This window comes from Cervus canadensis, chromosome 4 (assembly GCF_019320065.1).
Source record: "Cervus canadensis isolate Bull #8, Minnesota chromosome 4, ASM1932006v1, whole genome shotgun sequence".
In the NCBI taxonomy this organism is placed as follows: Eukaryota; Metazoa; Chordata; class Mammalia; order Artiodactyla; family Cervidae; genus Cervus; species Cervus canadensis.
In genome coordinates, this window is record NC_057389.1 from 103,509,237 (window position 1) to 103,525,956 (window position 16,720).

Below are 16,720 nucleotides of genomic sequence, written 5' to 3' on the forward strand. Positions count from 1 at the left end.
CCTCAGGCCTGAGAACGCAGTGAACTCTCAGGAAATGTCCTACACTCACGAAGCTTTTAGTCCCCATTAATAAAAACACCATCATTGATTTTTCCTGCCTTTGGCTCACACTTATTGAAACTTTCCACAAGTCATGCATCATGCCAGTATCTCTGCATGCCTCATCTGACTGGAGAGTTCCAGTAAATCTAGGCAGTGGACACTATTAGTGTTCCCATTTTACAGATAGACACACTGAGGAATGAAAAAGATATGGGACTTTCCAGGAAGTGATGGATTTGGGGATTCAAACCCAGGCCTTCTGGACTCAGGATGTCCTGGTCGGCACCTCACAGATAAGTTAATAAATCTAAAAATAAAATAAATTCACAGAGGAAACCCATTGTATGCAGAAGGAAAGTGAGGTGCAAGATAGGCAAATAGCTAAGATTGCAGCTCTGAAGATGAATCAGAGCCAAAACCAGAGGCATCCTAAAACGGTGGTAAAAACAAAGACCCAGATGCAGTTCCCCCCCCTCCCCCCAGCTGGATGGTATCAGAAACAGGGCAGCAAGAGGCAGAGGGATTTGTGAAGGCTTCTAGGGAGAGAGGCAGGGGAACAGTCAAGATGAATGGGGAAATCATGATGTGTCTGTTTACTGAGTGAACGAAGGAAAAGGATGAACCTGAGACAGATTCTCACCCCATGACAAGGACTTAGGTGTCTCCAGGTCCTGAAGGCTGAGGGTAGCCTCGACCTTCACCCTTCACTCCTAGTAGACTGTGGAGACAGGCAGCCACACCTCTGACTCTGTGGCACCAGGCAAGTTGCTGAACTTGCATGAGCCTCAGTTTTCCTCATCTGTAAAATGGGTTGCTCTGAGGATTAAAGTGGGCAATGGGCATAAAAGTCCTCAAAACTATGCCTGTGGAATGCTGGATAGATGGAACTTGTTGTAGATATCATTATTAGTTGTGAGGCAAACTCACCTTCAAATGCATTGCTAACTTATATGCAGTATTCGGTCATCAAATATTTATGAAGCCTTTTAAACATTGAGTGGCCTAGCAAAATGCCACGAGGCACATAGGGAGGTCTGGAACCAAAGTACTACCATCATGTTTTTGCATATGCCCTCCACCTAGAGCAAAATCTCTCTTCTGCTCAGTTTCCCCTCATCTTCTGAGACACAGGCAAATGGCAGTGATAGGAATGGGGTAGGCTTGCCAGAGGAAAAGGGCCATGGAAACCCTTCTCCTTAGCTCCCCATCTCTCCCAATCTGACTCCACCAGCATGAGGCCAGGAGTAAGGTTGGGTTCCAAGAGCCAGGATCAGTGCCTGGCACATAGTGGGTACTCAATGCTTGCTGAGTAAATATATGAATAAATTAACAAAGGAGTTAAGTGGCACTTGCTATTAGCAGCCTCAGGACTCTGCCAAGACTTAGAAAGTGAATTAAGGTTGGGAGGGGCAATGGGGCTCTACATAAAGAAATGAGAGGGGGCAGAGGCAAGGTCTGTACAGGGTAGTCTCCCATATGTAAGTTCAGGATATGCACATAAGAACTGCATTGTGTGTGCTTGAATGTGTATTTCCTCATGTTGCCAGGGCAGGCAAGTGAGTGTACATGAGTGTGTGTGTGTACATGTGTGGTGGGATAATTACACATGTGCACCATCTGAGTGAAGGTGAGGGTCTGCACATATGTGCTGGGGAGTGGGGTGTGACTGTACGTGGGACATGCTGGTGTGAGCTTAGGTATGTGCAGGCTTTTGAGTGATACGTTAAATACAAACATATGTTGGGGGTATGTGTGTGTTGTGTACACACTATGCAGTTGTATAGCATGTATATTTTTGTTTACTTGCATACATGTGCAGACTCCTCTGAAGCTACATATATTAGTGTGTGTGTGTGTGTGTGTGTGTGTGCATCATCAGCCACCTGTTCAAAGTGACAGCTTTGAATGTCCAGGGAAGGGTTATCATGTGTGTACATATATGGCCTTGGCATGTACTTTTGTGTACAAATGTGTCTCTGGTGATTTGGGGGCCTAACAGGTATACATAGGTACATGTCTGAGTGTTAGGGCATGAGTTGATATTTAGGATTTAGGTGACATGGATACTGTAAACATGCATCAAACACGTATGGATATATTTCTGTGTGTGTGTGTGTGTGTGTGTAAGTGTAGATACACATGCCTCTATCATGGGGACCATGTCTGTGGCACAGACTGTGTCCGGTGTATATGTATGTGTGTGTCAATGGGCATATGAATCTGCACATGTGTCCATGAATGTGCAGTCATAGGCACATGGTCTTCATAGAGACTTGGTGAATCCTAAGCACTTCTAAGCACACAAGGGAGGCAAGCCTGGGCGTGAGTGTACAGGCCCCAGTGTATGCCGGTGTGGGCAAACATGGGTGGGTCCCTGGGTCAGGAGCAGGTATTTCCTCAGCTCTAAGGGTGAATCAGATCCAAGGAAAGCCCTCCCAGCCCTGACTCTCCCCCTCCCCCTCAGCCTTCAAGACGCCCCACTCTGGGCATCACCCCCACTCCTTTCAGCAGTTCTTTCTCTCCCTGCTGCTCCCTGTCACCCCCCCCCCCACACACACACACAGCCTCTCCCAGCATCAGCTGTTCTCTTTACACCTCAGGGCTCCACTTCCCACCTCATCCCCTTTCTTACTCCTCCCAGCGAGCCCCCTCTGCTCTGCTGATGACTCCTTCCCTATAAGTTCCACAAAGTCATCCAACACAATTCTTTCTCACCCCTCTTACTGCCTCCGCTTCACACCACCCCTGTAGGCAAGACTCCCGTTTGCATCAGAGTTGAGGGTGAGATTTCAGAGAAGAGATGGGGATAGGGGGCAGAGGAGAGAGAGCTTGGAGGAGTCAGCCAGGAACCCACATTTACCCCCTCCTCCAGGGCTATCCCGTCTCAAGTGTTAGGCAGTTCAGAGGAGGGGGGAGGGGCCAGTAGGGGGGGTTGGATGTTCACCTCCCCCTCCCCTGGGGCCTAGACTGTGAGGGATGCATGGGGGTCTGCTCCACCTCTCGACTCTCGTACTCCGTAGGCTAAGGGCTGAACGAGTTGACTTTTGATTTTACTGGCCCTTCGCCCACCACCAGCCCCGCCCGTCAGGAATGAGATCAAGGAAAGGAGGCACCTGTCCCTTTAAGAACACCCGCGTCCACGCCGGCCCAGCCCCGCGCGAGCAGCACTCGGGAAGCCACCGCGGCGGGGAGCGGGCGGGCGGGGCCGGGTTTGTGAATGGAGAGTCACAGCACAGGGGGAGGGGCGAGGGGGAGGGGCGGCGGGGGCGGTTCCCGGCTCCCGGGCCTTCCCACCAGGGTCCAGAAGGCCGGGTTCATCCTTCTCTCTCTCTCTCCCTCTCTAGATTTCTCTCTCATTCTTTCTCTCTCTCTCTCTCACACACACACACACACACACACACACACACACACACACATCACACTCCGGGCAGCCTAAGATGTCCTGAAGCCTGCCGTCTCAGGCTTGGCCAATACACCTCTTCTTCCACCTCAGCCTTCTGGAAGGGAGTAGAAGTGAGGGAAGGTGGACCTCAGTACTTAAAACCCAAGGTTGAGACCTCCATAAGCCTTGAACCCTGGTTGGGCCACCACCCCTGCCGCCAAGGTCCCCTGCTGAGAACTCAGGAGTGCCCCAGGCGGCTTGGTCCAGGTGGGCTGACTTCTCCCCCACCCTGCCTCAGGGGTGCGGCGGCGGGTGGCGGGGGGAGGGAAGGAGTCATGCCCCTCCGGAATCTCTCACTCCACCCACCCAAACGCAGAGCGTGGGCCTGGGCGTGGGCCTCGGTGCAGATGGCGTTCTGGCCCCAAAATAGCTCCACCCCACCTCTCCCTCCCTCCCTCCCTCCAGCGCAAAGTGGGTGAGGTGAGGGTGGGCCGTGAGCGGTGCGGGGGGGGGGGGGTACTGCACTTCCAAGGGGTCGGCTCCCTGCGGAGAAGGTCGGATAGGTGTTTGTTCGGAGTGGCCAACGAGGGCGGAGAGGGTGAAGCCCTCAGGCGACTCCCCCAGCCCCCACTAGGGAAACCAAAGAGTTAACTGGAAAAGCGCCTCCAGACCCCTCCATCACAGCGCTCTTAGGATGCTGGAAGGGGTCTCCTCGGCCTCCTCCCCGAGTCCTCTCCTCTCCCAGGGTGAGGAGTACCTAGAGCTCACCGGTAGTCCTAATAGTCAAGACCCTCTACCCAAATCTTACACGCCCAGGGCTTGGAGACCGCTCCCCTTGCACTCCTCTCCGAATTCCGAGGCGGGTCCGCAGCCCAGCCCACAGGACAAGACTCCTTCCAAGGACCCTGCAGGATTCATTCGAACTACCCAGCTCCTTCCACACGAACCCGCTAATAACTTGTTCAACACAGACAACCCAGACTAGACAGTTTCCAGATGGAGCCCCGAACCCCTGCCCGCGTCCACACGGGCCTCCGCGTCCAGCCGTGTCCACGCGACCCCAGCAGCGGCAACCAGGACCCCCTGCGAGCCCAGCTGTGTCTACACGGATCACCTTCTCAGGCACCCCCTCAGAAGTCCAGCCGCGTGGACGCGGGTCACCCCCTCAGGAGCCCAGCCGCATCCACACGGACCCCGAGCCCCGCTCGGGTCCACATCGGCTCCCCGTCCCGCTGCCTCGCCTCCTACCTCCAACGCAAAGCAGAGACATGTCTCCAGAGTCGCCGGCGGGCCGGCTCCGTCAGCTCAGGTTTAGCTGCCGCTGGGGTGGGGCATGGCGGGGGCTGCAGCCCGCGCTCGCTCGGCTCACGCCGGGGCCCGGCCTCCGCCGCCGGCCATCTTGGTTCAGCACCGGGGGCGCGGACAGCTCCTGACGCGGTGCTGATGTGAGCCTGGCGGGCGGAGCCCCGGACGCCTGATGGGGCGCGGGCGCAGCGGGCTGGCGGGGTGGGGGTGGGGCTTAAAGGGCCGGAGCGAGGCGGGGGCTGGGGGCGGCCACCGCGCGGCTTCCCTTCTGATTCTACGTGCTTTCGTTTCTCCTTCTGCTCTCAACCTCCAGACCTTGGCTGTCTCTCTGCTCTTTCTGAGTATCTCTATTTCTCTTCTCTTTGCCTCTGTTTCTCTGCCTCCCTCTCTGGGTCTCTCTCGGTAATGTGTCTCCCTCTGTGTCTCTGCCACGTCTTGTTTAGGTCTCTCTCTGTGTCCCTGTTTTGCTCAGCCTGTGGATCTTTGCACACACTTGGACTGGATTCCATCCTTCACTCCCTTGTGTAACTGGCAACTCCTATTCATCCATCAATGCCCAGTTTGAATATACCCTTCACCAGAAAGCCTTACCTAATTCCCCCAAACTGAGCCCTGACTCCACCTTTCTGGACTCCCCTGGATTCCAACTCTTCCTCTGGTTGGGGTCTGACCCCAGCATAGCTCTGCTCACCATACCTCTCCACACATCTGACCCGGCAGTTCCAAGTGAGCTGGTGGCCAACAAACCTGTTCACTCTGTAACACCAGTACCTAGAACAGCCCCAGAGGCTGAGCCCCTGAGAGTCCCCTGCCCCCAGCATACATGAAGGACCTTCATCAACACAAGATGTCTATGGAGTTAGTGAAGCCTGTGTTCAAAACCCAACTCTGCCTGTAATCACCAGCAAGACCTCAGACAAGTCATGTGACCACTCTGCCTCAGTTTCCCTGCCTGTAAAACAGAGGTAACAGGAACTCCTTCACAGAGTTGCAGGGTATGTTGTATAATTTAACACCTGAAAGTCCTTGGAATAGTCATGTATAACATTAACCACTGTTGTGATTCTCATTGCTTTAACATTTTTTATTCCATATCCATTAACCGTAGGTAAGGAATTTGTTGTTGTTCAGTCACTCAGTCGTGTCTGACTCTTTGTGACCCCATGGACTGAAGCACGCCAGGATTCCCTGTCCTTCACCGTCTCTCAGAGCTTGCTCAAACTCATGTCTATTGAGTCGGTGATGCCATCCAACCATCTTGTCCTATATCATCCCCTTCTCCTGCCTTCAATCTTTCCCAGCATCAGGGTCTTTTCTAATGAGTCAATGCTTCGAATCAGGTGGGCAAAGTATTGGAGCTTCAGCTTCAGTCCTTCCAATGAATAGTCAGGGTTGATTTCCTTTAACATTGACTGGTTTGATCTCCTTGCAGTCCAAGGGACTCTCCTCTAACACCAGAGCCCAAAAGCATCAATTCTTCAACATTCAACCTTCTTTTTGGTCCAAATCTCACATCAACACATTACAACTGGAAAAACCAAAGCTTTGACTAGTTGGACTTTTGTTGGCAAAGTGATGTCCCTGCTTTTTAATACGCTGTCTAGGTTTGTCATAGCTTTTCTTCCAAGGAGCAAGCATAAGGAATAAGGAGCAGCAATGCCAGGTGCTTGAATACAGAACAGTATCATCACAGTGCAAGATCCTGTGGGCCACTGTCCCTCTCCAATCTATTGTCTCATCTCTGAAGGATGAACTATGTTGAATTTTGTTTTTCATTCTCCTACTTTTCCTCATAGTTTTACCACATATTTATCATGGTTTAGGTTTGTATATTTTTGAACTTGACACAACTAGAATAAAACTCACATTCTTACAACTTTGTTTTGAGTGTGTGTGTGTGTGTGCAACATGATTTTACTGATACTCATCTGAGTTTCTGTGGTTAGCTGTAGAGCATGCATTTTCACTGCTGTATAGTATTCCTTGACCTATTACATTTTATTAAAGTATTTGTTTATTTAATTATATGGAATGCAGGATCTTAGTTCTCCAACCAGGGATTGAACCCATCCCCCCTGCAGTGGAAGCAAGGAGCCTTAATCACTGGATTGCTGGAGAAGTTCCTGAATCAGCACATCTTTGATTATCTATTTTCCAGTTGGTGAACTTTAAGGTTATTTCCCCACTGGGATTATCACAAGCAGAGCTTTTATAACCATTCTCAGAAATGTAGGCTGGTACACGTGAGTAGTGATAGCTTGATCATAAAACGCCTACATACTTGGCTTCATGAAATAATATTCAACTTGTTTTGATGTGGCTTCAGCAATTTACATTGCAATAGCATCGTATAAGCATCTGACTGTTCCACATCCTTGCCAACACTTTGAGTTGTCTGGGTTTTTGAATTGTTCCAAAATAGAAAGGGTGAAATGGTGCCTCATTTTGGTCTTGATTCGCTTTCCAATTGCTCATAAAGTAGAACACTTTATGTGATTTTTTGGTTTCTTATTAGGGTGAAATGCCTGTTGAAGTCTTTTATCTATTTAAAAAATATGATGGTCTTTTCCTATTGATTTGTAGTTATGAATCTTTTGTTGGTTTCATGTGTTGTAAAAATCTCCAACTTCGTGGCTTGTTTTTATTCTATTCATGGTGTCATTTTCTCAACAGAAGCTCTTAATTTTTAAAATAACCTTTTTATTTTGGAAGGATGTTGGATGTATAAAAAAGCTGCAGAAGTACCAGCTCTAAAAAGCATAGAGCATTTCTGTATATCTTTCACCCAGCCTCCACTAATATTAACATCTTACATATGGTTACAAGGTTACTCAGTTGCTCAGTCGTGTCTGACTCTCTGTACCTCATGGACTGCAGCTTACCAGGCTCCTCTGTCCATGGAATTTTCCAGGCAAGAATACTGGAGTGGGTTGCTGTTTCCTACTCTAGGGGATCTTCCCGACCCAGGGATCGAACTTGAGTCTCTTGTGTCTCCTGCTTTGGCAGGCAGATTCTTTACCATTGTACCACCTGGGAAGCCCTACAAGATAACATATGTCAAAACTAAAACATCGACATTGGCATTTATTATTCACTTATTGTTAACTAAATTGCAAACTTTATATCACACTTGTTTTTCCACTAGTAGTCTCTTTCTGGCCCAGGATCCAATCCAGGCTCCTGTGTTGCATTTACTCATCTTATCTCCTTGGTCTCCTCCTCGCTGTGAGCTTCTTTAGTCTTCCCTCATGTTTCGCGGCCTTGATAATTTTGAAGAGCACTGGTCAGGGATTTTGCTGAAAGCCCCCTGATTTGGGCTCATCGAATATCTTCTCATGACTAGACTGGGGTTATCCGGTTTGGGAGGAAGATCGCAGAGCTGGGGTTCCCTCCACATCATTTCATACCAGAGATCCCTGGTGTCCACATGACATCACAGAGGATGTTAATTTTCATCACCTGGGTAAGGGGTTATCTGCCAAGTTCATCCACTCTCAGGTTATCATTTCCACCTTTCCCTGCTCTCTCATTTGTAAGCAAATCACTAAGCCCAGCCCACACTCATGGGGAGGGAATTCTCCTCCTAAGTGGAAGTTTCTAAGAAGCTCTTAATTTTAAATTCCTTTATCTTATTGTCATATAACAAACATAACAAAATTTACCATTTACATATATTAAAGTGGACAGTTCAGTGGCATTTAGTATATTCACAATGTCGTGTAAGCACTACTTAGTTCAGTTCAATTCAGTTCAGTTCAGCCACTCAGTCATGTCCAACTCTTTGCAACCCCATGGACTGCAGCATGGCAGGCCTCCCTGTCCATCACCAACTCCCGGAGTCCACCCAAACCCATGTCCATCTAGTCGGTGATGCCATCCAACCATCTCATCCTCTGTTGTCCCCTTCTCCTCCCACCTTTAATCTTTCCCAGCATCAGGGTCTTTTCAAATGAGTCAGCTCTTCGCATCAGGTGGCCAAGTATTGGAGTTTCAGCTTCAGCATCAGTCCTTCCAATGAATATTCAGGACTGATTTCCTCTAGGATGAACTGGTTGGCTCTCCTTGCAGTCCAAGGGACTCTCAAGAGTCTTCTCCAACACCACAGTTTGAAAGCATCAATTCTTTGGCGCTCAGCTTTCTTTATAGTCCAGCTCTCACACCCATACATGACTGCTGGAAAAACCAGTACTACTTCTATCTAGAACTAAAACATTTCCATCACCCCAAAAGGAAACCCCGTCCCCATTAGCAGTCACTCCCTATTCCCCTCTCCCGTGAGGCCCTGGCAACCATTAATCTGTTTTCTGTCTCTATGGATTTTATTGTAAATTCTTCCACTTGATCAATATTTACCTTTACAGTAAGCACACTGTGTCTTTTTTTTTTTTTATTTTTGAGGCATAATCAACATGTAACATTATATTAGTTTCAGATGTACAACATAATGATTTGATATTTGCACACATTTTGAAATGCTCATCATGTGGAGTCTAGTTAACATCCATCACTATACATAGTGACAGATTTCTTTTCTTGTGATGAACAGACATTATGTCTTGTTTAAGGAATTCTTTCCTGTCCCAGGAGCAGAAAGATATTTTCATAGCATCTTCTATATCCTAAGTCTTGTCATTTACAGTCAAGTCTTGATCTCTCTTGGAACTGATTTGGGAGTGTAGAGCAAGATAAAGTTCAATTGTATACATTTTTTTCCATGTGGATAATCAATTGTCCCAACACTCTTTAATGAAACGGTCACAAAACAAGTTTTTGTGTAAGTGTGGACTTCCTAGCGGACACAGAGCAACCAGAGAACGCAGCGCTGCAGGGTATCTGTCCCACCTGGGGTCTGTTCTGGCTCTTTCCTCTGTCCTGGGACCACCCATCCCTGTTACAGAACTTTATACCTGTCCTTGATATCTGCTAATAATGCCATTCTTTCATCTTCAGAGTATCCGGATTCTTCTTCTTTTTCTCTCAGCTTGGTGGGTTCTGTGGAGAAATCCAGTTGAGGCTTTGGTTGAAATTGCATTGAATCTATAAACCAAACAAGGGAAGAATCTTTTCTCATATTGACTCATCCGAAGTATGAATACAGGTCTTTCCATTTGTCTATCTTTCAATAAAGCTGACAGCTTCCTCCATAAATCTTCCATGTCTTTGTTTTTCAGATTTACTTCTAGGTAGTTTGTATATTTGATGCTATGAATAAATGGCCTTTTTAGGTTACTATTTTTTTTTAACCTGTTAGTCACAGGAGTTTAAAATGCAATTGGCTCTAGTATCTAAGAAAGTTTATTGACCTTCTACAAATCCAAGAAATAGATCTGCAGATTCTTTGAGACTTTCATTGTACACAAAGATGTCATCTGTAAATAAAGACACTTTCTTTTCCAGTCCTGTGGCCTTTCATTCCTTTTTCCTGGCCTACCATACAGGTCAGGTACTTCAGGACAGTCTCAGACACCATGGTAACAGGCATCCTTCCCTTGTTCTGCATTTGAAAGCAAACATTTCAACATTTTCTATTAAATATGATATCTGCTATGGGTTTTTAATAGAAAATCAAATAAAGTAGATCTATTTCCAGTGTGTTAAAATGTTTTTCTTTTAAAAAAAGAGATTTTTCTTTATCATGAACAGGTGGTGAATTTTAGCAACTGCATTTCCTGCATCAGTCAGGATAACTATGTAACTCTTCACCTTTAATTTGTTAGTGTGAATTATGTTCTCTTAATATGTTTGATACCCATTGGTCTCTCTTATTCTCTCTCTCTCACCCATCCCTCATCTCTGTCCTTTTGCCAAAGACCCTGATAAATTGATCACTCAGATCCAATTAATTTTTAAGCCCCGGTGTCCCATTTCGCTCCCAGCAACAACTTGGCTCATTCCAAAACCATTTATCTGAGCTATCTCATCTCTCCACTTCATTATGCGCTGCTGTCTTTCTCTTGCCCTCTCTCCTCTGTGGTTCCTCTTTCCCTGACTCTCCTCACTGTGCATCTACATTCATGTCTTTTGCAAACCCCCTTGCACTCTTTATCTATCTCTCCTTCCATCTCTCACGTAGCTTCCGATGTCTCACTTTCTCTCCACCATCCTATGAAAGCCACAGATAAAAATTGTTGAAAGAGAGGTGATGAGAGATAGCCCAGAGACTGGTGAAAAGTACAACACATATAGACACACGGATCTGTGAAGAGTGCACCCGCCCCCCCAAATCCACCAAATGCACATACACACATCCCGCCCAGCCATCCAAGCTCCTGGATGTTCCCAGAGACTCTGCTCTTATTAAAACTTTCCAATCCCTGGTGCCAAGAGAATCTGTGGAGATGTTTGGGCTTTGGATAAGAAAATTCCTCCTCCACAGCATCTGCTGAGCTCAGCTTTCTAATGGGGAATGAACAGAGCTGCTTCTAGAATCCCCACACAGGGCAACACTATTTGGTCTTCAGACAAATTTCCAGTCTTTACTGGGTACATGTGATGTTTCTGGCACTGAGCGAAGCTTCATGGAGGAGACAGATATGAATCAGATGTCAATCAGTTTGCTCAGCAAACATTTCTTGGCACCATCTGGATGCTGGGAACTACGCTTGTCAACAGGTTCCAACAAGTGACATGGTCCCTAACACGAGAGTTGGAAACAAAAATAAGCATGCACAGAGAAATTCAAGGAAAACTAGGAGGAAAACAGGGAGGGTCCCATGATAGAGAGAAACGGTGGAGGAGAAGGTAACTGCCTCTTCCTGGTGGAGGCAACACATGAGCTGAGACCCGAGGAAGGAGAAGGAGACAGGCATGGGGAGAGTTGGGGGCGGGGGGTCCTAGACGGATGCAAAGCGGAGCAGATGCAAAGGCCCTGAAGTGTGACTATGTCTGGTGTGCTGGGGGAATACCAAGGAGACTGGCGTGGGAGAGCAGAGTGAGAGAGGTGGGAGGTGGGCAAGGGTTATAAAGAGCCTAGGGGATATGGGGAGGAGTCTGAGATGCAGAGAGAGAGACTGACAGGGAGACTGAGTGAGAGGGAGAGATGAGACCTTGGCCCTGGGGGGCAGAACACAGACCCAGCAGGACCAGAGACTCCATGGGCATCTTGTAACCACCAAGGCTTCATCTTCACCCACAAACCCCATGCCAGACCTCTCTCTGATGCCCCAACTGCCCAGGTTGGGGGGGGGGGTGACTGCACTGTGCTGAGCTCAGGGTCATTTTAAGAATCTCTGATTTATCCTTTTAAGGATCTCTCTGAGGCTGCTCAGGGGAGCAGGGATGTTCAGGGCAGGAATGTAAGTGGTGGAAGGCCAGGGAAGGAGCTGGCAGGACCCATAGGAGTGCCGGACAGGTTTGGGTTCATTCTGAAATCTGAACCTACCGGATGATTGGATGGGCTGGACATGTGGGGTGAAGGAAGAGAAGTGATGAGAATGAGTCCAGGCTTTGGGACCAGGGGAGCGGAATGATGGTGCAGCCATTCATCTGCCATGCTGATGAAGAAGTTGATCTCAGGGTGAGAAACTGGGACCTGTGCCTCAGACTGGCTGCATGTGAGATGCTTACAAGGTGCCCCGTGAGAATACCCAGTACAGTTGGATATTTGAGTCTGAAGTTCAGGGGAGAGGTTGGGCTGCTGATGCAAATGGGAGAGACATCCACACGAGATGGGGTGCAGCCACTTGGGGCCAGAGTGTGGCCAGAAGGGAAAGGGCTGCCTGGCTGCTAGGACCAGAAGCAAGACATCAAACTCAGGGTTCCACTGTCCACCTGTTTGTCTATCTGTGACTCCAGTCCCTATAATCAGGGTAGCAAGCAATGGTATGTGTGGGGGACATGGAATTCAGAGCCCTTGGGACTGTCCTATGAGACAAAGCCTCCTCTTCCTCTGACAGTTCTGTTATCAATGGCCTTGTCCTGGGGCAGGGTGGGAATGGGGGAGTACTGAAATAGATGAAGTAGGACATAGTCCTGAGGCCAAGTTTCTCATAATTATTTCTCATAATTGGAGAGGACAAGAGAGCTCACGTGGTTCCTGAAGGCCTACTGTGTGCTTGGCAATGTGCTGGGTGCCTGACATATCCTATTTTCCTTAATCCTCTACAACCCGAGGTGGGTGCAATACTGTGCTCATTTCTCAGACTCAGTTCCTGAGAGATTGGGGAGACAAGGCTGGGATATAAAGTATTAACTCTCGGAATAGGCTGTTTATGCAACACAGATGTTCATGTAATCACTCATTCATTCGAAAAACACAGCCTGGATCCACACCCATGTCCACGCCACGTCCACGGCCGGGGGAGGGGGTGGATCCTGCCTGGAGTCCGGGAGAAGGATGGGGGGCCACAGAACCCAATCTCTGCAGTCAGTGCTGGGAGATGACTAAGAGAAGGAGGCTCTGATTGGTATACTGGGAAAGGTATCCTGGAAAAGAGGAAGCTGGAAGTGAAGAGGTCTCCCTAAGCACTGTGGAACTGGAGGAAGGGCATTCCTAGCAGAGAGCATAGCAAATATTATATCAATAACCTCATATACACAGATGATACCATCCTTATGGCAGAAAGCAAAGAAAAACTAAAGAGCCTCTTGATGAAAGTTCAGTTCAGTTCAGTTCATCCACTCAGTCATGTCCAACTCTTTGCAATCCCATGGACTGCAGCACACCAGGCTTCCCTGTCCATTACCAACTCCCGGAGCTTGCTCAAATTCATGTCCATTGAGTCGGTGATACCATCCAACCATCTCATCCTCTGTCATTGCCTTCTCCTCCTGCCTTCAATCTTTCCCAGCACCAGGGTCTTTTCCAGTGAGTCAGCTCTTCGCATCAGGTAGCCAAAGTATTGGAGCTTCAGCTTCAGCATCAGTCCTTCCAATGAATATTCAGGACTGATTTCCCTTAGGATTAACTGATTTGATCTCCTTGCTCTCAAGGAACTTTCAAGAGTCTTCTCCAACACCACAGTTCAAAAGCAATTTGAACTTTCAAAAGAAAGTGAAAGAGGAGAGTGAACAAGTTTGCTTAAAACTCAACATTCAAAAAACGAAGATCCTGGCTTCTGGTCCCGTCACTTCATGGCAAATAGATGGGGAAACAGTGGGAACAGTGAGAGACTAATTTGGGGGCTCCTAAATCACTGCAGATGGTGACCGCAGCCATGAAATTAAAAGTCGCTTGCTCCTTGGAAGAAAAGCTATGACCAACCTAGACAGCACATTAAAAAGTAGAGACATTGAGGACAAAGGTCCGTCGGCAAAAGGCGGACGCCCTCCCTCATAGCTCATCTCATTACTCCTTTATGCCTCGGTTATGAGCTATGAGGGATTGGCCTGGGGAGGCTGACAATACAAGACAACGACTGAATTGGCCAAGAGGATGAGGCCTCGAAAGGGGTAAAGTCACGGGACTGGTCCGAATAGGATGGCGGCGGGGCTCCGGCCTCAGAGGCGGGTCTCAGTCTAAAGTCCCCAGAATGACCAGCAGGGGGCAGCACTGGGCCAACGGCTGGTGCCCACGGCGGGGGGTCACCTGGAGAGAGGTACCAGCTCGAGAGGAGTTAATTTATTTAGCATGTTCCTTCAGTGTGCAGGTGCTGGGCAAAACTCTACAAATGTTCACTGCTTTAATCCCCAAATTGACCATATGGGCAGGGAAACAGAACAAAGATTTTAAGCCACATGCCCAAATTCACACAGCAAGGAAGTGGCAGAGTTGGGGTTTGAACCCAGGGAGTTCAGCTGCAGCCCTTAACACCTACATTCCCAAATCCTCTAAAAGGATAGGTTTTGTTTGTTTGTATTTTAAAGCAAGGGCTCTCTCTCAACAATTACTAAGCTCTTCTTGCTTACCTTTCTTTCTTTTTTTTTTTTCTTTTTTTTTTTTTTTTTTTGATTTAATAAAGTTTTATTTTTCAAAATGTACAGCTGGTGGGACCTGTTCATGCATCTTCACCAGCAGCTGGGGCATCTCCACCCTTGGTGTTTCTGGTGTAAATCACTTGAGCTCTGTGCTTTGAAACTAGTTTAATAAGTCCTTTACTAAGGAGTTCCTGAAGGGCTGCTCTGGCCAGGGAACCACGAATATTCAGTCTCTCAGAGACGACAGCTGGAGTTATAAGCTTATAGTTGGGAACTTCTTTACAGAGTTTGTCATATGTTGCTTTGTCAAACAAGACTAGGTTATTGAGCTTGTCCCGAACTTTGCCTTTGGACCACTTCTTTTTGGCCTTGCCCCCAGATTTGTTCACTGGATCTTTGTCTTTCTTGGCCGACTTTCTGGCATCTTTCTTCTTCTTGTCGTCCTTGGGCAGCATAGCCAACGCCGGAGAGCAACAACTCTTGCTTACCTTTCTTATGCGCCACTTCCCAGGTGCATACAATCACTCCCATTCCCCAGATGTGTACAATTATTCCATTAGTCCTTTATGCCTCGGTTCCATTAAGCCGAGGCATGAAGGAGTAACTCCTGGAGTCAAGATGCTTCTATGTCCAAAGTGAAAATCTCAAGAGTTTGTGGGGCTCATCCACCCTTGGGCCTGGATCCAGCTCAGGGAAGGAACCAGCAGGAGCCCAAAGCCTCTGCCTTTTCCAGTCTCCAGGCCCCTGCTGCCACCACCGCCCCAGTCAAGGCCCTCGACGTGCCCCAACTCAGAGGTGCACCCTCATTCTGCCACCCTTCCGAGACCTGCTTCCCCACCCCAGACTGGCTGGAGACCCCATGGACTCCCGCCCAGCCAAGGGAGAGGGCTGAGAACACTCCACAAAGGGGCTTCAGTGATGTTCTCTTTGACAGGTGGGAAACTGATCGGAAATTCCAAGACATTTGCCCAAGCTGCCGACAGTAGGAGGTACAGCTGGACCCGAAGCCAGGCCTCTAAGACTACCGTTAAGGCACTGTCAGGCAGGTCTGTATGAGTCTGGGTGCCCAGGGCACCTAAGAACGCCAGAGATTCCTTTGAAAAGGTTTGAGACCCAGATGCATAAACACTTGGGCTCTAGAATGCAAACGGGGAACGCAAAGCCCAAATGAACCCATGTTTTATTATGTTTCAGAACAGGATGTCAACTTTTTTGTGGTTAAAATCGATCCATCTGGAAAGAGGCTTGGGCTGGGAATGCTCTCCCTGAGAAAACCCCAAGCAGATCGCCGGCAGGTGTCTACTTTAGAGAGCTGCCTGTGGCCAGTAGATTTCCAAAGCAAAATGATAAATTACAAGAATAATTAACCCGATGCGCATTTAGCACGTGGAGCGTCTGCTTCGAGTTGGGAGTGTTTTAACTCCTTTAATCCCAACAGCGCCCCTACTGGGTGCAGCTGTTTTGATACAGGTTCAAGCGATGGGGAAACTGAGGCACAGGGAAGTCAAAGAGCTGAGGAGGGACACAGCTGGGGTTTGAACCTCACCAGACCCCCTCAGGTGGTCGGCACCCTTGACCCCTGTGTTGTCTTCAGCCTGTGTTTCACCGCGGCGTCTTCAGTGGAACGGGAGATGCGGATACCGTGGTGACCGTTTGGTTTGGAAAGGGTATGGATGTCGGGACACGGCGCAGTTTGGGGTTCCAGATCTGGACGGTGGTGGGAAACTAGGTCAGGACTCCTCTATGTCCCCTCCAATCCCCGTTCTCCTCCCCTGACTGCACGCCACCCAAGGCAGGTCGCCTCCCGCCCAGAGCCTGGACGTCAGACAGGATGCAGCCCCGCCCCTGACCACGCCCTGCTGGCCGGCGCTGATTGGATCCGGGTGCCTCTTCATGCACGGTTATTGGCTCCCAGCCTTCCCTTCTCCTCTAGCACCTGCCTCCAGACTGTGGCTCAGTAAGACGTCTTTAATTCCTCTGACACACCTCACGTGCAGGCTCCTGAACGCACTGTTCCCATTGCCAGAAGCGCCTCTTCCTCTCTCCTGTAAAGGCTGCTTTCTCTCCCCTTCTTAGCTGAAATGTCCCCTCCCCTGGGAAACCCCCGATGCCCAAGGCTGGTTGGAGTCCACCCCT

General features: G+C 48.6%; 2 protein-coding genes across 10 annotated transcripts in view; both read right to left on the reverse strand.

Moving 5' to 3' along the window:
• Positions 1–4,828, reverse strand: part of UNC13A (unc-13 homolog A) — a 68,405-nt gene extending 63,577 nt beyond the window's left edge. For all 9 annotated transcript variants that reach the window (XM_043467288.1, XM_043467293.1, XM_043467294.1 and 6 more), the window contains exon 1: positions 4,673–4,828. In XM_043467288.1, coding sequence (XP_043323223.1) covers positions 4,673–4,694 — 22 coding nt within the window. In that variant the 5' untranslated portion in view covers positions 4,695–4,828. The remainder of the gene's footprint in view (positions 1–4,672) is intronic.
• Positions 4,829–6,683: 1,855 nt separating this feature from the next.
• On the reverse strand, positions 6,684–15,039 carry LOC122439372 (40S ribosomal protein S25-like). Its single transcript, XM_043464445.1, has 3 exons — positions 14,649–15,039; positions 7,515–7,519; positions 6,684–6,695 (listed from the first exon to the last, which is right to left on the reverse strand). The coding sequence occupies exon 1, from the start codon at positions 15,037–15,039 to the stop codon at positions 14,665–14,667; it is 375 nt and encodes a 124-aa protein (XP_043320380.1). The 3' UTR covers positions 6,684–6,695; positions 7,515–7,519; positions 14,649–14,664.
• Positions 15,040–16,720: the final 1,681 nt, after the last annotated feature.